The sequence below is a fragment of the Lissotriton vulgaris genome, unplaced genomic scaffold (assembly GCF_964263255.1).
Source record: "Lissotriton vulgaris unplaced genomic scaffold, aLisVul1.2 SCAFFOLD_9044, whole genome shotgun sequence".
NCBI classification, from domain to species: domain Eukaryota; kingdom Metazoa; phylum Chordata; class Amphibia; order Caudata; family Salamandridae; genus Lissotriton; species Lissotriton vulgaris.
Window position 1 is genome coordinate 1 of NW_028241323.1, and position 24,601 is coordinate 24,601.

The following is a 24,601-nucleotide window of genomic DNA, read 5'->3' on the forward strand; positions in this document are numbered from 1 at the left end:
TGTAAGTTTCCCGATTCATGCCCTTATATAGGTATAAATCACCATGGGCCAGATGCATCAACCAAAATTGCGAGCGCAACTGGTGCGAATTACCAATTGCGATCGCAATGGAAAGAAACGGCATGCATGAAGAGAAATCGCTAGAAAAAGCAAATTCGCAAACGCAAAATTGCGAAATCGCTATATAATCGCAGAATCAAAGCCAAACCCCATTTGCGACTCGCAAGTAGCGAGAAACCAAGAAATTGCGATAAATATAGCGAAATCGCAATATCCAAATAGCGATTTCGCTATAAAATCGCATTTTCCCATGCATGTAATATCGCAAATTGCGATTCCGTCATTATTCGCTATTTAGCAAGAGCAGTTTACAGGGAATCACAATCAGGTGGTAAAAAAAAAAAAAAATTCCCACTCACCTGCCTGACATCAGAGGTGTATTTAAACACTCCCATGAGGCCCCAGTGGCCTTCCACAATGGCAGGACTCTACATATTTGCGAGGAGGAGAAGGATACTTGCAGCAGGCCAGGCCAGAAGGAGAATCCAGGATAGAATCTTCCGTCTGCGCATCACATTGTTAGGACAGACAGCTGAGCAAATTTATGATAAGTACAGGATGAATGCTGCTATGATACTGGACTTAATAGATGAATTGGACCCACTATTGCAGCGCCAAACACATAGGAGCCAGGCTATACCTACTCATGTCCAGGTGCTATGTAGCCTCCACCTCCTTGCCTCAGGTAGCTTCCAGGACATAGTGGCAGAAGCAGGAGGGGTATCACAGAGCTCCCTTTCGCGGTTCTTCAAATCCTTCCTGGCCGCCATGATGACTGTCATCAACAACCACATCTCCTTCCCCACAACCCCACAGGAATTGAGCCAAACAAAACAGGACTTCTACCAAGTAGCAAGGTTCCCACACGTGATTGGATGCATTGATTGCACCCACGTAGCCATATGTCCCCCTGCCGTGAATGAGTATATATTCCGCAACCGTAAAGCATATCACTCAATCAATGTTCAAGCAGTGTGCAATGCGGAAAACATCATCACCGACCTTGTCGCACAATACCCAGGAAGCACTCACGATTCATACATCTTCCGCCATAGCGGCTTGCACACACGTCTGCTCAGGGGAGATTTTGGCAATGGACACCTGCTAGGTAAGTGCAATACTATACACATCACTGACTTAGTCATGGCAATGCATAAGTGACTCTGACATCTTGCCTCTTACTCTGTAGGTGACAGTGCATACGCGGTGAGGCATTACATCTTGACTCCCTACCTGAACCCAGCCAGTCCACAACAACAGAGGTACAATGCAGCCCACATCAGGACACGTAACGTTATAGAACGGACATTTGGATTGCTCAAGAGTCGCTTTCGCATCCTGCATAAAACTGGAGGAGCTATGCTGTACCAACCGGAAACCTGCTGCAGGATAATTGCTGCATGTGCAATGTTGCACAACATAGCAACAAGGAGAGGCATCTCCATCGAGGAATCTGACACAGAGGGCAACCAGCCCCCAGCACAACCACGCCGTGCACATATTGCCAGTTCAGCGGAGGGACAGAGGAAACGTGCAGACATCACCCAGCATTATTTCTAAGGTATGTAACAATGACACACAACACTCATTTGCATTTGTAGGTTAACTATTTATTATCACGGCTGGCGGTATGGGGTGTCAATACAACCTGAAATGCTGTCCATTAGCACATTAACCCCATGCACCAATGGACAGAGGAGACACACTAAGGACTTGTCATGCAGTCACTAAGAATGTCTTGAACATGGTTACGTCACCATGAGGTCTAACACCCCTCCAATTTGTTTTACCGTCTCCTCCCTCTCACACCCAAATGTCTTTCTCCTGCTTCAGCATCTGCATTCGTAGATGCTGCGGGAGGTGCCTGCCTACGGCTACTGCTCCTCCTGACAGTGTTGAGTGGCGCACTGATGCTGCTCAGGCTGGAAGCCTCACTACCCTCTTCCCCTGTAACGTCGCCCTGAACACTAGTGCTAGCCTGCATCATTTCCACAGCTGTAGTAATTTGCCCCAGTGCCTTGGACACATCCCCACAACAATGGGCCATGTCAATCTGCATTCCCACAGACCGACGTGACAGGTGTGACACGCTAGTGCTTATCTTGGTGTTTGACTTGGTATAAGCCTCCATGCATGCGAGAAACTGCCGATGCCTCTTCCTCTGTGAATTGTGTCCCTCGTGCATCACACGTGCAACCTCCAGGAGGGCGTTGTTGGATTCCCTGTGAGCCTCCACTATGGCAGTTGTGAGCTCCCTCACACTGTCAGCCATTGCAGTGATGTTACTGTTCATTTTCGTCATCTGCAGGTCGATTGCTCCCATGTGCCTAGCTTGCACGCGCTGAACCCGCACCATCTGCGACTCCACGCCACCCCACTGACTGTGACTTCCTGCTTCCTGGGACAAAGTAGGGCTCCTTGGTCTGCGTCGTGATCCTGACCGGACATGTGCCTGCGGTGTTGGTGTGTGACTGGCACTTTCACGGCTTGTAGTAGGTGTGCTAGATGTATGCTGTTCTACCTCCATTGGCTGTAGTGGTGCAACTGTGGCCCTGCGTCTTGCTGGTGCCTTTCCTTTGGATGGTGGTGACACAGGTTTTGATGCCGCAGTCTCTTGATTGGGCTGTGTGCTCTCTTCAACATCACTGTCATCAGTGTTACCTTCAGCTGCATCTGTGATGTGAAACAGTGCTATGTTATATACATGTGTTTCAATAGTTCTACAACCTTAATAAAATGACACTTTTCTGTTATGACTGTCTCTCATCTATCACTGTACTGCTTATTATTAGCATTTGGGCTTACTGTGTTGGATTCCAACTGGCACATGGGTACTACTGACTACAAGTCCCATGATGCATTGGGCTCCCTATGTTAAATGTGTGCAGGACTATTTTAGCTGTAATTTTAGCAGGTGAAATCACATTTGGGCACTATCAGTATGTGCTTTGTGCTGTTGATAGTCATGCATCTTACCTTGTGTGCTACAGGCTGCCCCAGATGTGTCCAGGATTGTCACTCCTACGACTGCTTCAGGATCAATAGTGCCCTCAATCATGTCCTCCTGGGGTGTGTTGTCTGGGACTGTTGGGCCTCCTCCTCCAGTCCCCTTCGCCTCCTTCAGCCTTTCAGCAACCTTCTCCTTTGCACGACTGCGCAGGTCGTACCAGCGCTTCTTGAGGTCATCAATGCTGCGGTGTGTGACCCCCACAGCATTCAGCTTGTCCCTGATCCTGGTCCAGATTCTCCTCTTGTCTGCCTCTGGCACTTTAAGGGAGAGCTTGCCAAATAACTTTTCGTGGTTGTTTGCAACCTCTTCAATGAGGATGTCAAGTTCACCCTCACTGAATTTTATTTTGCGCTTCCTGGCCACTGCTCCCTCCTCTGTGGCTGGTTGGGACATGGCTGTCTCCACCAGTTAGCAACCTGCTGTTTGTTTGCTTCTGCTCTCACTCCCTGCACTCAGCTTCTGCCTCAGAGTTCAACTGTGCACAGGTGGCAGCATGGGCTGATTGACTTCCTGGTTGTGATGTCATCAGCCTGCTCCCAATGCGACTCTGTAGTTTTTCACGCTCCCGCTTTTAGCGAACTCGCTAATTGCGATATCGCAATTAGCGATTACGCAAATTGCGGGATCGCAAAATGCGCGATTGGAATTATTTTACTATTGCGATTACTTTACATGGAATCGCTAAAGTATTTAGCGATTTTTAGCGATTCATTGATTTTTCGCTATCCACATCATGCATTGGCTATAGCGAGTCCTTATTTGCGATTCCTTAATAATCGCAATTAAGGATTCGCTATTTGTTTGCATGATGCATCTGGCCCCATATCCTTATATAGGCATAGAAATCCTAGCTATATTAGGCATAGCTCTTGCAGTCCAAATACCGAAGGGCTACTTACAGTAGTTCCGAAAATCCACAACGATTTCTTGGAAATACCCGCCTTCAGCAGTCAGGGACTACCCCTTGCTTGAGTATTGATTTATCCAAGAACTCATGGAGTTTTCAAAGAACTGAGAATCTTTGATGACGTTATTATGTCCAACTGTACGTCAAAGTCGGCACCTTCAAGGTATAAATATGCCCACACTCGCCCAAGCAAACAAGTGGTATTTTGGAGCAGTTTGACTATCTACTTGCCTGACGCGCCCTGCTACAGCAAGTGCCGAAGGAAGCCTACCCTCCAGCAGATGCACTGAGAGAGACGCTGTCTTTTCTCCCTCCGAGAAATCCAGCTCCAGTGTTTCCAAACTACCCTTGTGGGTTGTTGGGAAATCGAGTCTTGGAGAAACCCGCCTTCAGCAGTCAGGGACCTCCCCTTGCTTGAATATTGATTTATCCAAGAACTCATGGAGTTTTCAAAGAACTGAGTCTTTGATGACGTTATTATGCCCAACCTTACGTCAAACTCGACACCTTCAAGGTATAAATATGCCCACACTTGCCCAGGCAAAGACACAGTGGTTTGGAGCAGTTCGACTATCTACCTACACGACACAGCTTTCCGCTGCACGTGCCGAAGCAAGCCGACCTTCCAGCAGACGCGCTGAGAAAGACACTGTCTTTTCTCCTGCCGAGAAATCCAGCTCCAGTGTTTCCAAGCTACCCTTGCGGGTTGTTGGGAAATTGAGTCCTGAGAGAGAGAGCGAGAGAGAGAGAGAGATACCAGACCTCCTTCATTCTAAACCAAGGTACGGAGCTGATTAGACCCTTAGAGAATTCTTGGATAGATTCTTGGCAAAGAATACTGAAAACTAAGCTACACCTCACTTACTTCTTCCCTCGTACTAGACTTAGGTTAGGTACACCGGGGTAGGCGTATTTTAGAAGCACCAGTTGAGTACTTTTTTATTCTGTATTTATAAATGTATGTTTTCTATGAATTTTATGGCTTAGAAAACATATCATGCATTTACAGTATTATTTTATAATACTCTTCGTACTGTATGCATTGTACTTCGCAACCAGTATTACATTTGTAGCAGTTCATTTCTTCTGCATGAGAAAGAAGACTGTTCAATAAATAATTTTGTTGAAACGCCCACCTCTCTATTTCTCTGCACCTCTGGTGAAACGAAGCATGCACGATTGACTAAGTGAAATAACTATCTGTTGTTTCCGCGACTCTAGAGATATATTTCTTATTCTTGGGAAACCAAGTTGTCATGTTTATGCTGTTGTCAGAAACGAATCCCTTCTTGTTTATTCGAGAAAGTTTCTAGTGACCTCTGAGCTAGCTGGCACTCACAATTAAGACTAATATATTTGATAGAGACCCAGTCGACCTAAGTCCTATGTCAAATCTATAGTATATATTATTCCAATGCGCAGAGCCTATTCGGAATATAGGAACTACACTACAGTAGTGGTGCTTTCTGTGAGTGTGTTTGATAGATGACTGTGCTGTTGGTGGTTGGTGTGGGTGTGGTGGCTGTGGAGATGCTTGTGGGTGTAGTGGTGGTGTGGTGCTTCGAATGTGCTGGTGGTTGTGGGTGTGCTGGTAGCTGTGGTGCTTGAGGGTGTGCTGGTGGTGGTGGTTGTGAGTGTGATAGTGGTAGTGGTGGTTGTGTGTGTGGTGGCAGTTGTGATGCTGGTGGGTGTGCTGGTGATTGTGGTAGGTGTGAGTGCAGTGGTGGCTGTGGTGCCTGTCGGTTTAGTGTAAATAGTGTTTGTATGTTGTTTGGGTGTTTGTTTGTGATTCTTCGAGTGTTTATGTTTACATGGATGTGTGAGTGTATTCCTTGTGTCTGTTTGAGTGGGTGCCTGAAAGAAGTAAATGTGATTGAGATGGGGTGAGACTTTGGATTTGGGATGAGCAAGGAACCTGAGCTGGGGCACCAGGTTGTGCTGGTTAGGAGGCTGCAGTCAGGAGGTTATCTTAGCAAACAAAGGTCTTGGTGCCCTTTATGATCAAAGTCAGGCCTACAGAGATGCTATGTGAGAGGTCAATGTACTTCTCACTCAGCGCAGCTGGGGTGACATGGTCAGGGGGTGAGGTGCATGTGGCGAAGGAGACCCTAGCCTTTTTAGTGGGCTGGGTTTAACCAATGGGGGAGCAAGAGGGAGGGTGAAGGTGGGTCTCTCGGTGGCGGACATAGAGGCAGTTGGTACACGTCCTGTAGGGTCCACCACCACTAGGGACTGGTCGCTTGTGGAGTCCTCCAAAGACAGTGACAAGCTGGTAGCTGCCGTTCCAGTCCCCTCACTCTCCATACCACTGTGTCCATCGGTGTCCGTGGACTCACCTTTGTTGCCAATGTCTCTTTACCTGCTCCTGAAGATGCTGAAAAGACATATGCAATAGTCTTATTGTATCTATGTAAATACAACAGATCATGAAGTTGTTTTTCAAATTTTTTTCAAAATTATCAGATCTCACCTGCTTCAAGTCTTTCAAACTTTGATTAATTTTTATCGTTATCTAATGCATGTAGGGAGCAACTTTACAAATGATTTAGTCATAGTCTTGTAATTTCCCATTATCACTCCTATTTCATTTATGATCTTTTCTTTGAACCATTTTTACTTTGTTTTGATTTGTTATTTTAAATAGTGACCTTATGTCACAGAAAAAAATATAAAGCAGAAATTTCTTTATAAAGTGTGTCAACAAGGGAAAAAGCATATTTATTTAGAAAATTACATTAGGAATCAATGTGTGTCAACAATTACTGAATTGTTGCATTTGTTTAAAGTGAGAGCCTGTTTCCTTTGTTTGGGCATTTCACAATGGTAACACTTATTTCAAATGTTTAACATATCTTCTGGATTCAGTCCTGAAGTTGTTTTTTAATGTTAGATCGGGGCGTAAAACTCCACGTCCCTCATGGAGTTTGCAGAATTCGGCAACTGTGTTGTGCAGAGAATGCAGCATTGCAGATAAACTCCGCATTCTGCATTGGAGCAGATTTTCTTTTTATAAGTGCACTCGAAATGTCTTTTCGCGCACGTGGGAGTGACTTGCCAGGTACTCGTGATCGCCCATGAGATTTTCAGAGCCGTGAGATTTGCTAGCCACCCACATGCTACTGTGAGATTTTGCGGTTGCCAACACATTATTTGGGCATGCCTTGGCAGATGCTCTCTGCTGTACACGATCCCAAACGTGCTGGATCTACTGCGGCTGCAATCTGGGGAAGATTCTCTTCTCGAGAAGCATCCAAATCTCCCCTAAAACCGCCTCAAATAGGGTGTTGGTTTTTTTGTGCGAGGAGTACTTATATTTTATTATTTTTTTCCAACTAGAAGGAAGTGCCCCAAAGTCTCCAACTTCCTCTTCCTGTCCAGCAGGCCTCTCCCGGTACCGTTTCCATCTCCTGGTCACTTTTGATTTGGATTTGGAGCTGGAAGGATTACTCTTTGTGTCTGCTGCATATACCATTGGATTTAGAGACTTCGTATTTGAGATTTTACAAGTCAGTTGAAAAAATTGTGTTGTTTGTTTGATTGGGGCCATGCACCTGGATTTATTTGCACTGTTATGCAATTTTTTAAAATGTTATTGTGGTGGGTGGCCTGTAGTTTCAGTAGGGGGCTAGTTATTTAAATGATCTATTCTCTGAGATCATACTTCACGGGAAGTTTCCTAAAGCATGGAAGACAGCATCTCTACTACCTTTGCTGAAAAAAATCATATCTGGACCCAGCTAAACCCGGTAATTATCGACCAACCTCCAGAATCCCGTTTTGTTCCAAGGTTTTGGAGAAACTACTGAACATTCAGCTTTTAGCCTACATCTCCACCAATATTTTGCTCAATCACTCACAATTCGGGTTTAGAGAGGGCCATGGAACCGAAACTGCCCTAATCACTGCTAAAGAGGAGCTTAGGAAGACACTGGATGAAGGCGGGAAGAAGGCCGCCCTAATACTATTAGATCTATTGCAGTCAATCATAAAATCTTAATCACCAGATTGTCTGATATTGACATTCAAGACTCTGCCACGACTCTTTTAACATCTTATCTCACAGAGAGATCCTTTAGAGTCAAACTAAATGAATCTAGCTCTCAAACTTTTAATCTGCAATGTGGAGTACTACGTTATTTAACATTTAGGTAACACCTTTGGCCGTGCTGATAAGACAGTATGGGTTCTCCGTAATTTCATACGCAGACGACACCCAGGTAGTCGTCTCAGTAACCAAAAGTGTGGAGGAGACTGCCGATCGTTTCAACAACTGTATGCGCCATGTCAACTCTTGGTTGCAATCCAATTGTTTTAAACTTAACTGCAGTAAGACCGAAGTGCTGCTGCTGGGCGCCAACCCTCTGGCCTGGACTCCGAACTGGTGGCCTTCAGAGCTGGGTGAATGTCCTACACCCGTCTCAAAGGCAAAAACCTTGGGATCATGTTTGACTGTAGACTGATGTTTGACAGTCAACTCAATTGCCTTACTTCCAGTTTCTGGGCCATCCTCAAAATGATTAGGAAGATTTGTGCCTTCATTCCTCCCGAGGCTCTAAAGACAGTGGTGACTGGCCGTGCCATTTCCAGGTTGGATTATGGCAATGCACTTTACTTAGGGATCCAAACTCCATTCCTGAAAAAGCTACAACGATTGCAGAATGCAGCAGTGAGACTGATTCTGAATATCCCTAAACATGAGTCAGTCTCCCGGCAGCTAGAGGATTTGCACTGGCTACCGGTTAAGAAACAAATAGTATTTAAACACTACCTTAAAAGCACTCCAGGGAAAGGGCCCCTCGTACTTGACATTGCGCATAAAATACTATGCACCATCTAGAAACCTCAGATCTGCACAACAAAAACTGTTGCAAATTCCTAGGATCAAACAAGCACAATGGGGAGGTAGGAGTTTCTTGTGTAGATCTGCCAAATCCTGGAACCTTCTTCCAGTAGCAATTAAAAACAGCTGAGATCTTAAAGCCTTCAGGAAGGCGGTAAAAACATGGTTGTTCCAATCTGACCTCAAATGCTACTCACATGCTAGCCTCACACGTTTCCGAGTCCTCAGCGCCTCCGGGCATTTGTTGCGCTCTATAAATTTAAAAATCAAATCAGCTCAAATCAAATGACACTATATCTGTTACTGAGTAAAAATCCCCCAATTTGGATAGGCCTTTTCCCTGCCATTTTTTAACTATAGAGTCTTTGAAAAATGTCAGCAAATTATGATTATTACAGATTGGTGTATAACAATTTAATCAACCTAATCCCAACACGTTACGAATCGATTTCAAAACTTTAAATCCACCAGCCAGTGTCTTAAAACGCACCTTCTTATAGTGGCAGTTATTCAGTAATCTCCATGCCTCTTCACCCATTACAAGTTCAATTGGTGTCGGTGTATCCTCTAAAGATCTTTCTTTTGGTATTTCCCTAATAGTAATAACCCAATAACATAATCTTATATTTGGCAGAGCCAGTCCACCCCTTTCTTTTGGCAAAGTTAAGTATTTATAAGCCCTTCTTGGCTTTTCATATGCCCAAATAAATCATGAAAACAAATTTTCAATTTTTTTCAAGCAGTTGATACTAAATTCTAATGGTATTGCTCTTAAATAATATAGAAATTTAGGAGAGAAAAGCATTTTAATTATATTGCATCTACCTATAATTGATAAATGTAGATTTTGCAACCTGACTAACTCGGCTTTAATTTTAGATATCAAAGGATCAATATTATCTTCAACAAAATGTTCTATATTAGTCATAATATTGACTCCAAGATATGTGTCCTTATCAACCTATCTAATGTCATTATCCATGGCGACATTCTTACATATAATTTGTGTCTATAATGTTGTTCTATTAAGAGAACATCCAGAGCGTTGTCATAATCTCACCGTCTCTGCATCAACCTAAATCATAGTTATTTCCGGGTAAGCAGTCAGTATAGCTACATCATAGGCATAGGCCAATTCTTTAGTTTCCCAGCCCTGAGAGATAATAGGGCTAATTTTTGGATTAGCCTTCAATTGTTTTAGGAAAGGGTCTATATGTAGGGCAAACAGAAGCGGTGAGCTCTGGCATCCCTGCCGGGTGCCTCTTGTTATGTGGGTTGAAAATAAAGCATCTTAAATGCCTGTATAAGTCCTTGGCCAATTACGACCCTTGCCAGGGTCTCCCATAAAAAGAACCAAGAGACCCTGTCAAAGGCCTTTTCAGCATCAAGCAAAATTAGCGCAGTAGGATCCCTGGTAATGTTAGCGGCATCAAAGAGTGATATAGACCTTCTAATGTGATCTATAGTACCACGTCCTGGAATAAAACCATGTTGTCTTGGTGATACTACTTTGTGAATTACCCCCGCCAGACGAACAGCTAGGATTTTAGAATAAATCTTGCTGTCAGCATTTATCAATGTAATCGGGCAATAAGAGCCAGGTTCTAGAGATGTTTTATTCTTTTTGAGAAAAATGATTATTTCTGCTTGTGTCCATGATTCAGGCGGCCTCCCCCCTTTATATACATGCTAGATTAGCTGCTGCATACCTCCCTTCTGTTCAGTCGAAAACTTCTTATAGAATTCCATATGGATACTATCTAAGCCAGTGGCTTTGCCACTAGTGAGGCTATTAATGTGTAGTAAAATATCAATCCACTGAGGGGCCTCTTCGATTTGCATCTGTTCGTCTTGAGATAGTCGTGCAGATAGGGGTTGATCAAGATATATCTTAATGTCTTTCAAGTTATCAGGATTGGTCTCGTAATACAGTTCTTGATATTATAGATAAAATACCTTACAAATCCCTTCAGTAATTTTACCTTGTAAAGGATCATTAATAGCTGCAATTGAATTCTGTGTGGCATTTTGTCTTGCTTTGATCGCTAGGTGGTGACCAACCTGCTCGCTAAATTCATAAACTTCCTGTCTCCATGCAGTTAGTCTATCTGCTGCTTTTTTTGCTATTATCTCCATAAGTGATGATTTAGCTGCCATTATTTTTGCAAGCGAGTCTGTAGGATCTCCCCCATCTTTAATTACTGTTATCAATTCTTTTTCTGCCCTCGCCAGGCACCTCTGTTTATCACTTAATAATTGATGTTTCTCTTTTTTCCTAGACAATGAAAACCTAAGTGTCTCTCCTCATATTGATGCTTTCAGTGCATCCCACACTACTTCTATCCCTGTGCTCCCTAAATTCTCTCTAAGAAATTGAGGGATCCACAATTTCATATGTGTGCAGTAGTCGTTGCTCATAAGTAAAGAGCGTTCAAAGCTCCAATTAGTCATTCTTCTACTTCCCAACCCTGTCCCTTTAAATTCAACTACCAGGGGATTGTGGTCTGCTATTATACAGGGTGCTTTTTCTATTTAACAAAGGTGTAGAATGGAGTGGGATGCAAACATATAATCTAACCTCACAAGTTTGTTATGTGGAAAGGAATAATATGCATATCCATGATCTTGAGGGCATTGTGCATGCCAGACATCGGTAAGTGCTTGTTCATGGCATAATGTCATCAAAGCTCTTAGTACCTTAGGTTTCCTACCTTTATACATCCACTTCTTATCAGTATTAATATTCTTGCTGGCAGGTAAGTTTATATTAAAATCTCCACATATAAGCAGGGTTAAAGGCCATGTGGCCAGCTCATTATTCCTTTGATCAAAAATGACCAGGTCATCCAAGATACTTCCCTAAATCATAGCTAACGAGTTGTATCTCCATTCTCTCTGCAGCATTCTGTGATGACCCACCTCCCATCGTAATCAACAGCTGTGCATGGAAACTGAATCATATGATTAGCTGAGAGAATCGCTATGAAACGTGTCCGTGTGTTTTGTGTCGTGGCCCCTACCACTTTATATCCCAGTGTGTCTAACAGGTGAATCTGAGCCCTTTCAATATGCGTTTCCTGCATACATATGATGGCAGCTTTAAGTAGGCGAAGCACTGCCATTTTTTAAAGTCATTAAGGACGCAAATATTAATTGTAGCTATTCTTAGCTTCCTCGATATATTTTTGCATGTTTTTTAAGCTCCTCTGATCAAAACCAAAAAAGAGAGAGAAACACAAAAGAAAAACTAGCTCAGTAGTTGCCAACCTCTGCCCCAACCCTGCAGCTGCTCCCTTCCCCCTTTGACCCCATCTTCCAACCTCCACACCCCACATATTATTGAGGCTACCTAGCTCCACAAGAGCCAGGATGAAAACATCTGAGCAATCGGACCCTATAAACCTCCGCCGCCCGCACCAACACACCTAGTTTAACCTTGTTATAAGCCTACCTTGAAATATGCCTATTTCCTGGCAATTTTCAATATACCTTTTCCCATCATTTAGAAAAGGGGGAATAACATTTATTTTTTATTTTTTTGTGTCCCTTTGACCTTAAGTCTTTAAAAGCCACATGCATAAACTAAAAATAAGTCGCAAACGGGCAGATTCTCAGAATCTGCCCCTTTGCGAATTGAGATTCCTTAAATGCAATTCATCAAAGTAAAAAAATTAGCGATTTCGCTAATAGGAGTAGAAAATTACCATGAAGTTGAACTTCATGGTAATTTGCAAAAACTTTGAAAAATGCACTTTTCTGCATTTTTCAAAGTTTCATGTTGCGCACACACATGCCCTTAGGGCATGTGTGTGTGCAACATATGTGCACAGATCAATTTCAGGGTGTCATTTTGACACCATTGTACCCTTTAAATTGCATGAGCAATTTGCGAGTACCTACTTACCTTCAGGGTGCCAGGGCTAATATATTTTAACAGGTATCCTTCATGCTAAGAATTGCTGAAATTATTCCAGCACCAGTATTTTGCCATGGATGTCTCCAAATAGGAATTATTACGCTCAGTGTACCATGACCAACACTCACACTCATTCTCTCACTCACTCTCAATCTCTTGCTACCTCTTATACTCATTCTTATTCATTCTCACTCACTTACATGCATTCTCTCCTAATCTCACTTATCCTCACTCACTTACTTATACTTACTGTTAGACTGGCATTGTTGGCATGATTTTCCCTCTAACTTTTGGCCTTCAACCCTCCGGTTTTGCTGACTTAGTTTTTGCTGGCATTAAAACTCTCCACACTTTACCACTGCTAACCAGTGCTAAAGAGCTTGGCTCTCTCCTTGAAACATTAACTGATACCCCATTGGCATATGTAATTTACCCATTAAAGTGGCCCTACCTGTGCCCATACTCTGAAAATTAAATGCTACTAGTTGGTTTGCAGCACTGATTGTGCCAGTCACTTATGTAGCACTTTAAACATGTCTTGGTTCTGCCATTGTAGCCTGTGTAAGCAGTTTTTAAACTGACATGTTCACCTGGCAAAATAAACCTTGTATCAGGCCCAAATCTTCCTTTTTATTACATATAAGTCACCCTAGGGTACGCCCTGAACAGCATAGAGGGCAGGGTGCAATGTATTTAAAAAGTGGGACATGTGCATTTTCATTTTCTTTACCCTGTTAGTAAAAAACTCTTATATTTGTTTTCACTACTTCAAGGACTACCTCTTCCATAGGTTATGATTAGGATCACCTTATTACATGTAATAACCACTATTTTAGAATGGTAGCAGGTAACCACCAGTTCATGTTTGGTGTCTTTGGAGTTGTAACAAACAAAACATTCTGTCTCATGGTGAAGTAGGGTTTTAAATTGCAATATTGAAAATGCAACATTTAGAAAATTAGCATTTTCGGGACTTAGCCATTCAGTGACTCCAGCCTGTCTCTGGGTCACATCACTGGGTGTAGTCCTCATAGACAGCCTCACATAATAGAGAGCTTAGGTGTGCCTGGTGGGCCATCACTGGCAGGATGGGAGCGCAGAGCTGAGCACAGCACTGCTTGCACCTAATTAGCCTGTGTCCTGCCTCGCTATAAATGGCTGCATACACCCTGTAGTTATTCTGGAGCCAGGACAGTTAAGGCAGGATGCCTAGGGACTTCAAAGTGAAACCTGTAGAAGCTTTTCCCACTTCAAAGGATGGTACAGGGATAACTATTGGACCCTGACACCAACTGCTGTGCATCTGCTCTGAATGTCTGCTTCCCTGCTGTTCTGACCTCATGCCTGCTGCATTCTTGCCTGGGTGAGAAAGTGAGAAAGTGAGAAGAGCTGGACCTGCATTTGTTGACCCTAGGACCACAAAAGGACTCCAAGGACTAGTTAGGTGTTCTCCTGACTTGAGGGTCGGGGCAGAAGTCTGCAACAGCCTCACCCCAACCATTTTTGAGTCTACCCTATCAAGTGATACCATCAAAGTCCTGGACCCTTGGAAGTCATCCTAAGGTGTTATGCTAGCCTCTGTGGATCCAACATATCTGAGCGCAACCCCAGGAAGGACCGGCACATCATCCCCACTACATAGATCTTCTCATGCCAAAGACTTGCCTCGCATCCCACCACCCCATTGGAACCACCTCTGTGCAATGCATCCTTGTGCAGGCCTTCATATCACTCAGCAACAGCAGTATCCACAACAAAGTCAGTGTCTACATCACAGCGTTGCAGTTCATCAGAACCAGCGCATTGGCCCGAAAGGACAACACATCTTTGATGCAGGACTTTGCTTTGCCATTCCCTGACAATGGATACTTGAGGACGTCGAACAACCTTGCACTGCAACTTCACCCCGTCCCTAACCAACGCGTCCGTTTATCTGAGTGATGCATCTTTGACATAGACCCTTGCAGTGCTTCGCAAACCTGGATTTGAGGTACTTTTTTATCGGGCCTAACTGGGTCCTTGTAGCCGTCCCTTGCTCCCTCACAATTGCCCTGAACTCATGACTTTGTCCCAGTCAGTGCAGCCAGATATCTACAGTTGGCGCTTAGTGCTTTTTGTAACTGAAAGTTTTAAACTTGCATATCTCCAGATCGTAGTTTGGTTATTGTTGATCTTGTTCCATGTATTAACAATTACACTCTTGTTGTAACCTAGTGTGGGATCCTTTCTGGGTGGTGTTTTCACTTTATTACTGTTTGAAGTTGCACAAATGCTTTAATAGAGGATTGAGCACAGGTTAATTTACTGTTGGCTTGTGCCATACCCTGCCAAGAATTGTGGTTGCTGCTTGATCAGTGTTCACACCCCAATCTCTTACACCTTTGAAACTGAGGCCAAGGTTTACTAATGCTTTGCACTGGGTTTGTACCCATTTTGTGACTCATACCTAGTGCAAACTGTTAAGGTGGGATTTACTATCCAATCGAAATAAGGATTTACGTGGGATAGTATACCAAATGGACACAAAGTTGAATCTGCGCTGCTTTGCATTACTTTGAGTTAAGTAAGCATTCCATGAGTGGTTTAGGAGCATTCCCATGCAACCACCCATGGGTTTTGACACAAATCTCTATCTACAGACATTGTTAGACAGGAATGAACACCAAAATCTTTTGCCTCCTCGAGGCAGGAGTAAAGAGAAGAAATGTTGTCATTTTTTTTGTTTTTCCGTATTTGTACATGTGCTGTATTGTATAGCACACATACAAAGTGGAAAAAACAACTTTGGTGCAGCTTTGCCTCGTAACAAACTTTAGTTAATCTGAGCCTCAATTTCACACAATCTCATACTCATTCACTTTCACTCACACAGACACACAAGTACACATACACACGTGCTCACACATAGACACATTCTTTCTCATATAAACACACTCTCAACTGCAAACATGCACCCAAAATACATTTAAGCCATTTTAACTCACCATAGGTGCCTCCTATTTTCCCTTCCACTTAAGTGTGCTCAATTTCTTTACCACACTAATAAAAAATAATAGAATAATATTCCCTTTTAGTATAATGAAAAATAGACGGAAAATAAGGAATGCAGTTCTGTCCCTGTGTTCTTGGCACTGATTTTGCCACCTCTGAGGTCAGGTGTAACAAGCGCAGTGTCAGTGGCTGGAAGTGGCAAGCCAGATGTCACAGCTGTGATTCTTGGCAACACCTAAATCATGGTTATTGTTATCTCAAGTAACTATGACACATGCCCTAAAGTAACTATAATCTGCACCCCTGGATGCATAGTGTTGTGATCAATTATGTAATAGCAGATGTTGCAGTGATGTTATTAACAATGTCATCATGAATGATGAAATATATGAGTGGTTTAGCAGGGCAGGAGTGTGTCCATTTTATCAAGCATAGGTTTAGTATTGGAGGTGGAACCTTCCAGTGCAAAAAATATGCTTACAGTATTTCCCCCTTTGTATGGGTGTGGTATAGTGCATCACACATGCAAAGTCGGAACAATGTACTGCGGTTTCAAGCTTGCTCCACCATTGGGCCAGTCTCAAGAAGGTGTACGTTTTGGGGCAAATACCTGTCTAAAAATGTTAGTACATCGAGTATTGTGAAAAAATCCATGGGTGGTTGCATGGCACTGCACATGTACCACCCATATAACACCCCCTTGTTGCAACATGAAGCAAAGTAGCACATAGACCCTACTTTGCGCTTCTTTGGCCAACTTTCCAATGCAAATCCTGAGTAGCGCTGGAAAGTAATTATCACCACAACACTTTGCATCAGGTTTGCTTTAGTGAGGTAAACCTGGAGCAAAGTTTTAGTTAATCTGGGCTTTGAAGCCTTTTTTGGTGTTGAAGGGGAAAGGAAAGTCTCACCTGCAAACATTAAAATTTCATTATGATAGGTTTCAATTTATTTAATTATTAATATGCCATTTTCTGCCCTATCCTATGAAGTGTGCCAGATGACAAAAAGTTCTCATACCACATTGTAGCTTTCTATTTCATGCATATAGCTTTTCTGCTAAAGTAAATGCTAAACATTGGAAAGAATAATTTCAGATTTGAGACTTACTTGAAAGAAAGGCACATAATTTCAAAGCAATGTTCTAAAGTCTGTAACCTTTGAAGAAAGGGTAACACATATTTAGGGCCAGATGTACGACCATGACAAATTGCTCTCAATTGTGAGTCGCAATTTGCGAGTCGCAAAATGCCATGTACCTTCCTGGCACTTGCCATTTACGACCCTATTTGGTCCTCCCAGGGAAGGTGGCCTGCTGGGCTCAGCAGCCCTCCATGTCTGGGACTGCTTTTAAATAAAGCAGTTTTTAAAAAAATGCAGCCTGTTTTCCTTAAAGGAAAATGGGATGCATTTAAAAAACGAAAAATGAAACATTTAAGTTTCATTTTTAGGTCTAGCATTCGGGACCTCCTGTATATACTTTAGTATATACTTACTCTTACTGTATACTTGTATATGTATGTACTTTGTGGGTCCTGGAGATCAGCCCGAGGACTTGTCTGCTTCTAGTTAGGGACTTTTTATTCTGTTCAACTGCCTCTATTTAACTGTCTTGATAGAAAACGACAAGCAGAGGTCAGTAAAATACCAGAATCACTTTCGCATTCTCTAGATTCCAGCCATAGTAATTGTCTTCTACGAGCACCAGTAGACAATATTATTTTTTTCAAATCTGGTATTTTCAGTGATATGACAAACGAAGGCGCTGATTTTATAATAAAAACAGAGCTTTGGACTATACCATTTCCGCTGAAAGGCAATTCTTCTCTCCATGTGTTCCCATACCTGGTGTGTCACGCAGTTTGGTGCTTACTTTCCTTCCATGTTAGAGAACAGTGTTTCAACACCCAGGCTAATGTGCTGCATAGCTAAATACATTTAAGGTCCCAAAGGCGAGACCAATTGCATTGCAAATTCTTGTTTAAGGGCAGGTAGTAATCCCGGGGACAACTGCATGCTCCTAAAAAATATTTTCCCCTGCATTCAAAAAGAGAAAGGGGTCCCTTTTTTCATTTTTCTTGGTATAGTTTCAACTAGTCCTGTCCACTGCATTACAGCAGCTTTAGCTCAATTTCTTTGACATTTGCCTTTAATGAAAGAATACAAAATGCTGGAAAACGGAAGTAATATTTCTTCTCGTCTGTGCTATTCATAGGTATAAAAACCTAGAGCTCCTGATTTTTTGAGATCCAGATATCATTTTAAATAGCCCAAAAAATACGCAGTCAAATGTGCTCCTTGAGAGATGTATTTCTTTTAAACCTGTATCATACGTAAGGGAAACATTGAAAGAATGCTCATCAAATGCCTGATATGTCTTCTAATGATCCGCTTGTCTGCTATTAGTCTGCTCAGTCAGTTCTGGCGAAAGAAAATACATCTTGTTCTTTGCACCTCATCTCAAAAGGCAGACCTGCTAGTATTTTAATAGGACTGGAAGGTGTGAATAGAGGAAATGTTTTATAAAATCATTTTCTTTTCATGCCTGACATAATGAGCCTATTTAAAATCTATAAAACCTTCAGAGAAAAAATAATTCAAGGGTTCTTATAACACCAATTTATCACAACGCTACCTAGAGCAACTTCTCAAAAGATCTTTTTTGTTTGGTCGAAGATATACTCGTGTGGTAAGAAATCTGCACTCTTTAAGAGTAAAAATCCAGCACAATGCGCCAGATGTAGAAAGCAATTGTCGCAAGACACTTGCTACAATTCGCGCATTTTGAGATTTTTTGCAATCAGTGTGGTATTTTGCGAACTGACCTACATACTGATAACCTAGTTTGCAAAATACTGATTGGTAGTGGGTCACAATTCTACATATCTCATGAATATAAGTGAGAAAGGTCACTAATTGTGACCCACTTGGAATTTCTGCCACCACAGAGTTGTTTGGCCTGCTGAGATTGTCATGTATCATTTTAGGACCCTATTGTAAGTTTCCCGATTCATGCCCTTATATAGGTATAAATCACCATGGGCCAGATGCATCAACCAAAATTGCGAGCGCAACTGGTGCGAATTACCAATTGCGATCGCAATGGAAAGAAACGGCATGCATGAAGAGAAATCGCTAGAAAAAGCAAATTCGCAAACGCAAAATTGCGAAATCGCTATATAATCGCAGAATCAAAGCCAAACCCCATTTGCGACTCGCAAGTAGCGAGAAACCAAGAAATTGCGATAAATATAGCGAAATCGCAATATCCAAATAGGGATTTCGCTATAAAATCGCATTTTCCCATGCATGTAATATCGCAAATTGCGATTCCGTCATTATTCGCTATTTAGCAAGAGCAGTTTACAGGGAATCACAATCAGGTGGTAAAAAAAAAAAAAAATTCCCACTCACCTGCCTGACATCAGAGGTGTATTTAAACACTCCCATGAGGCCCCAGTGGCCTTCCACAATGGCAGGACTCTACATATTTGCGAGGAGGAGAAGGATACTTGCAGCAGGCCAGGCCAGAAGGAGAATCCAGGATAGAATCTTCCGTCTGCGCATCACATTGTTAGGACAGACAGCTGAGCAAATTTATGATAAGTACAGGATGAATGCTGCTATGATACTGGACTTAATAGATGAATTGGACCCACTATTGCAGCGCCAAACACATAGGAGCCAGGCTATACCTACTCATGTCCAGGTGCTATGTAGCCTCCACCTCCTTGCCTCAGGTAGCTTCCAGGACATAGTGGCAGAAGCAGGAGGGGTATCACAGAGCTCCCTTTCGCGGTTCTTCAAATCCTTCCTGGCCGCCATGATGACTGTCATCAACAACCACATCTCCTTCCCCACAACCCCACAGGAATTGAGCCAAACAAAACAGGACTTCTACCAAGTAGCAAGGTTCCCACACGTGATTGGATGCATTGATTGCACCCACGTAGCCATATGTCCCCCTGCCGTGAATGAGTATATATTCCGCAACCGTAAAGCATATCACTCAATCAATGTTCAAGCAGTGTGCAATGCGGAAAACATCATCACCGACCTTGTCGCACAATACCCAGGAAGCACTCACGATTCATACATCTTCCGCCATAGCGGCTTGCACACACGTCTGCTCAGGGGAGATTTTGGCAATGGACACCTGCTAGGTAAGTGCAATACTATACACATCACTGACTTAGTCATGGCAATGCATAAGTGACTCTGACATCTTGCCTCTTACTCTGTAGGTGACAGTGCATACGCGGTGAGGCATTACATCTTGACTCCCTACCTGAACCCAGCCAGTCCACAACAACAGAGGTACAATGCAGCCCACATCAGGACACGTAACGTTATAGAACGGACATTTGGATTGCTCAAGAGTCGCTTTCGCATCCTGCATAAAACTGGAGGAGCTATGCTGTACCAACCGGAAACCTGCTGCAGGATAATTGCTGCATGTGCAATGTTGCACAACATAGCAACAAGGAGAGGCATCCCCATCGAGGAATCTGACACAGAGGGCAACCAGCCCCCAGCACAACCACGCCGTGCACATATTGCCAGTTCAGCGGAGGGACAGAGGAAACGTGCAGACATCACCCAGCATTATTTCTAAGGTATGTAACAATGACACACAACACTCATTTGCATTTGTAGGTTAACTATTTATTATCACGGCTGGCGGTATGGGGTGTCAATACAACCTGAAATGCTGTCCATTAGCACATTAACCCCATGCACCAATGGACAGAGGAGACACACTAAGGACTTGTCATGCAGTCACTAAGAATGTCTTGAACATGGTTACGTCACCATGAGGTCTAACACCCCTCCAATTTGTTTTACCGTCTCCTCCCTCTCACACCCAAATGTCTTTCTCCTGCTTCAGCATCTGCATTCGTAGATGCTGCGGGAGGTGCCTGCCTACGGCTACTGCTCCTCCTGACAGTGTTGAGTGGCGCACTGATGCTGCTCAGGCTGGAAGCCTCACTACCCTCTTCCCCTGTAACGTCGCCCTGAACACTAGTGCTAGCCTGCATCATTTCCACAGCTGTAGTAATTTGCCCCAGTGCCTTGGACACATCCCCACAACAATGGGCCATGTCAATCTGCATTCCCACAGACCGACGTGACAGGTGTGACACGCTAGTGCTTATCTTGGTGTTTGACTTGGTATAAGCCTCCATGCATGCGAGAAACTGCCGATGCCTCTTCCTCTGTGAATTGTGTCCCTCGTGCATCACACGTGCAACCTCCAGGAGGGCGTTGTTGGATTCCCTGTGAGCCTCCACTATGGCAGTTGTGAGCTCCCTCACACTGTCAGCCATTGCAGTGATGTTACTGTTCATTTTCGTCATCTGCAGGTCGATTGCTCCCATGTGCCTAGCTTGCACGCGCTGAACCCGCACCATCTGCGACTCCACGCCACCCCACTGACTGTGACTTCCTGCTTCCTGGGACAAAGTAGGGCTCCTTGGTCTGCGTCGTGATCCTGACCGGACATGTGCCTGCGGTGTTGGTGTGTGACTGGCACTTTCACGGCTTGTAGTAGGTGTGCTAGATGTATGCTGTTCTACCTCCATTGGCTGTAGTGGTGCAACTGTGGCCCTGCGTCTTGCTGGTGCCTTTCCTTTGGATGGTGGTGACACAGGTTTTGATGCCGCAGTCTCTTGATTGGGCTGTGTGCTCTCTTCAACATCACTGTCATCAGTGTTACCTTCAGCTGCATCTGTGATGTGAAACAGTGCTATGTTATATACATGTGTTTCAATAGTTCTACAACCTTAATAAAATGACACTTTTCTGTTATGACTGTCTCTCATCTATCACTGTACTGCTTATTATTAGCATTTGGGCTTACTGTGTTGGATTCCAACTGGCACATGGGTACTACTGACTACAAGTCCCATGATGCATTGGGCTCCCTATGTTAAATGTGTGCAGGACTATTTTAGCTGTAATTTTAGCAGGTGAAATCACATTTGGGCACTATCAGTATGTGCTTTGTGCTGTTGATAGTCATGCATCTTACCTTGTGTGCTACAGGCTGCCCCAGATGTGTCCAGGATTGTCACTCCTACGACTGCTTCAGGATCAATAGTGCCCTCAATCATGTCCTCCTGGGGTGTGTTGTCTGGGACTGTTGGGCCTCCTCCTCCAGTCCCCTTCGCCTCCTTCAGCCTTTCAGCAACCTTCTCCTTTGCACGACTGCGCAGGTCGTACCAGCGCTTCTTGAGGTCATCAATGCTGCGGTGTGTGACCCCCACAGCATTCACCTTGTCCCTGATCCTGGTCCAGATTCTCCTCTTGTCTGCCTCTGGCACTTTAAGGGAGAGCTTGCCAAATAACTTTTCGTGGTTGTTTGCAACCTCTTCAATGAGGATGTCAAGTTCACCCTCACTGAATTTTATTTTGCGCTTCCTGGCCACTGCTCCCTCCTCTGTGGCTGGTTGGGACATGGCTGTCTCCACCAGTTAGCAACCTGCTGTTTGTTTGCTTCTGCTCTCACTCCCTGCACTCAGCTTCTGCCTCAGAGTTCAACTGTGCACAGGTGGCAGCATGGGCTGATTGACTTCCTAGTTGTGATGTCATCAGCCTGCTCCCAATGCGACTCTGTAGTTTTTCACGCTCCCGCTTTTAGCGAACTCGCTAATTGCGATATCGCAATTAGCGATTACGCAAATTGCGGGATCGCAAAATGCGTGATTGGAATTATTTTACTATTGCGATTACTTTACATGGAATCGCTAAAGTATTTAGCGATTTTTAGCGATTCATTGATTTTTCGCTATCCACATCATGCATTGGCTATAGCGAGTCCTTATTTGCGATTCCTTAATAATCGCAATTAAGGATTCGCTATTTGTTTGCATGATGCATCTGGCCCCATATCCTTATATAGGCATAGAAATCCTAGCTATATTAGGCATAGCTCTTGCAGTCCAAATACCGAAGGGCTACTTACAGTAGTTCCGAAAATCCACAACGATTTCTTGGAAATACCCGCCTTCAGCAGTCAGGGACTACCCCTTGCTTGAGTATTGATTTATCCAAGAACTCATGGAGTTTTCAAAGAACTGAGAATCTTTGATGACGTTATTATGTCCAACTGTACGTCAAAGTCGGCACCTTCAAGGTATAAATATGCCCACACTCGCCCAAGCAAACAAGTGGTATTTTGGAGCAGTTTGACTATCTACTTGCCTGACGCGCCCTGCTACAGCAAGTGCCGAAGGAAGCCGACCCTCCAGCAGATGCACTGAGAGAGACGCTGTCTTTTCTCCCTCCGAGAAATCCAGCTCCAGTGTTTCCAAACTACCCTTGTGGGTTGTTGGGAAATCGAGTCTTGGAGAAACCCGCCTTCAGCAGTCAGGGACCTCCCCTTGCTTGAATATTGATTTATCCAAGAACTCATGGAGTTTTCAAAGAACTGAGTCTTTGATGACGTTATTATGCCCAACCTTACGTCAAACTCGACACCTTCAAGGTATAAATATGCCCACACTTGCCCAGGCAAAGACACAGTGGTTTGGAGCAGTTCGACTATCTACCTACACGACACAGCTTTCCGCTGCACGTGCCGAAGCAAGCCGACCTTCCAGCAGACGCGCTGAGAAAGACACTGTCTTTTCTCCTGCCGAGAAATCCAGCTCCAGTGTTTCCAAGCTACCCTTGCGGGTTGTTGGGAAATTGAGTCCTGAGAGAGAGAGCGAGAGAGAGAGAGAGATACCAGACCTCCTTCATTCTAAACCAAGGTACGGAGCTGATTAGACCCTTAGAGAATTCTTGGATAGATTCTTGGCAAAGAATACTGAAAACTAAGCTACACCTCACTTACTTCTTCCCTCGTACTAGACTTAGGTTAGGTACACCGGGGTAGGCGTATTTTAGAAGCACCAGTTGAGTACTTTTTTATTCTGTATTTATAAATGTATGTTTTCTATGAATTTTATGGCTTAGAAAACATATCATGCATTTACAGTATTATTTTATAATACTCTTCGTACTGTATGCATTGTACTTCGCAACCAGTATTACATTTGTAGCAGTTCATTTCTTCTGCATGAGAAAGAAGACTGTTCAATAAATAATTTTGTTGAAACGCCCACCTCTCTATTTCTCTGCACCTCTGGTGAAACGAAGCATGCACGATTGACTAAGTGAAATAACTATCTGTTGTTTCCGCGACTCTAGAGATATATTTCTTATTCTTGGGAAACCAAGTTGTCATGTTTATGCTGTTGTCAGAAACGAATCCCTTCTTGTTTATTCGAGAAAGTTTCTAGTGACCTCTGAGCTAGCTGGCACTCACAATTAAGACTAATATATTTGATAGAGACCCAGTCGACCTAAGTCCTATGTCAAATCTATAGTATATATTATTCCAATGCGCAGAGCCTATTCGGAATATAGGAACTACACTACAGTAGTGGTGCTTTCTGTGAGTGTGTTTGATAGATGACTGTGCTGTTGGTGGTTGGTGTGGGTGTGGTGGCTGTGGAGATGCTTGTGGGTGTAGTGGTGGTGTGGTGCTTCGAATGTGCTGGTGGTTGTGGGTGTGCTGGTAGCTGTGGTGCTTGAGGGTGTGCTGGTGGTGGTGGTTGTGAGTGTGATAGTGGTAGTGGTGGTTGTGTGTGTGGTGGCAGTTGTGATGCTGGTGGGTGTGCTGGTGATTGTGGTAGGTGTGAGTGCAGTGGTGGCTGTGGTGCCTGTCGGTTTAGTGTAAATAGTGTTTGTATGTTGTTTGGGTGTTTGTTTGTGATTCTTCGAGTGTTTATGTTTACATGGATGTGTGAGTGTATTCCTTGTGTCTGTTTGAGTGGGTGCCTGAAAGAAGTAAATGTGATTGAGATGGGGTGAGACTTTGGATTTGGGATG

At 43.6% G+C, this 24,601-nt stretch overlaps 2 protein-coding genes across 2 annotated transcripts; both read right to left on the reverse strand.

Annotated features, from left to right (window-relative positions):
• Positions 1 to 1,676: 1,676 nt before the first annotated feature.
• Positions 1,677 to 10,974, reverse strand: LOC147671993 (uncharacterized). Its single transcript, XM_086948069.1, has 3 exons — positions 10,800 to 10,974; positions 3,037 to 3,375; positions 1,677 to 2,733 (listed from the first exon to the last, which is right to left on the reverse strand). The coding sequence occupies exons 1-3, from the start codon at positions 10,972 to 10,974 to the stop codon at positions 1,847 to 1,849; spliced, it is 1,401 nt and encodes a 466-aa protein (XP_086804195.1). The 3' UTR covers positions 1,677 to 1,846.
• A 9,399-nt stretch (positions 10,975 to 20,373) lies between these two features.
• LOC147671994 (uncharacterized) lies at positions 20,374 to 22,249 on the reverse strand. The gene is made up of 2 exons (XM_086948068.1): positions 21,756 to 22,249; positions 20,374 to 21,452 (listed from the first exon to the last, which is right to left on the reverse strand). Exons 1-2 carry the CDS (start codon positions 22,180 to 22,182, stop codon positions 20,566 to 20,568), a joined length of 1,314 nt encoding a protein of 437 aa, XP_086804194.1. The 5' UTR covers positions 22,183 to 22,249; the 3' UTR covers positions 20,374 to 20,565.
• Between the last annotated feature and the right edge of the window lie 2,352 nt (positions 22,250 to 24,601).

Bases quoted from the DNA above. Each gene is read 5' to 3' on its own strand.
- LOC147671993 (XM_086948069.1), bottom strand. From the start codon at position 10,974: ATGGCAGCTAAATCATCACTTATGGAGATAATAGCAAAAAAAGCAGCA. The intron at 3,376-10,799 runs GTAAAATTACTG...TCCTCATTGAAG, and splicing joins TATTAATGATCCTTTACAAG to AGGTTGCAAACAACCACGAA. The intron at 2,734-3,036 runs GTAAGATGCATG...TTCACATCACAG, and splicing joins GGCAGCCTGTAGCACACAAG to ATGCAGCTGAAGGTAACACT.
- LOC147671994 (XM_086948068.1), bottom strand. From the start codon at position 22,182: ATGTCCCAACCAGCCACAGAGGAGGGAGCAGTGGCCAGGAAGCGCAAA. The intron at 21,453-21,755 runs GTAAGATGCATG...TTCACATCACAG, and splicing joins GGCAGCCTGTAGCACACAAG to ATGCAGCTGAAGGTAACACT.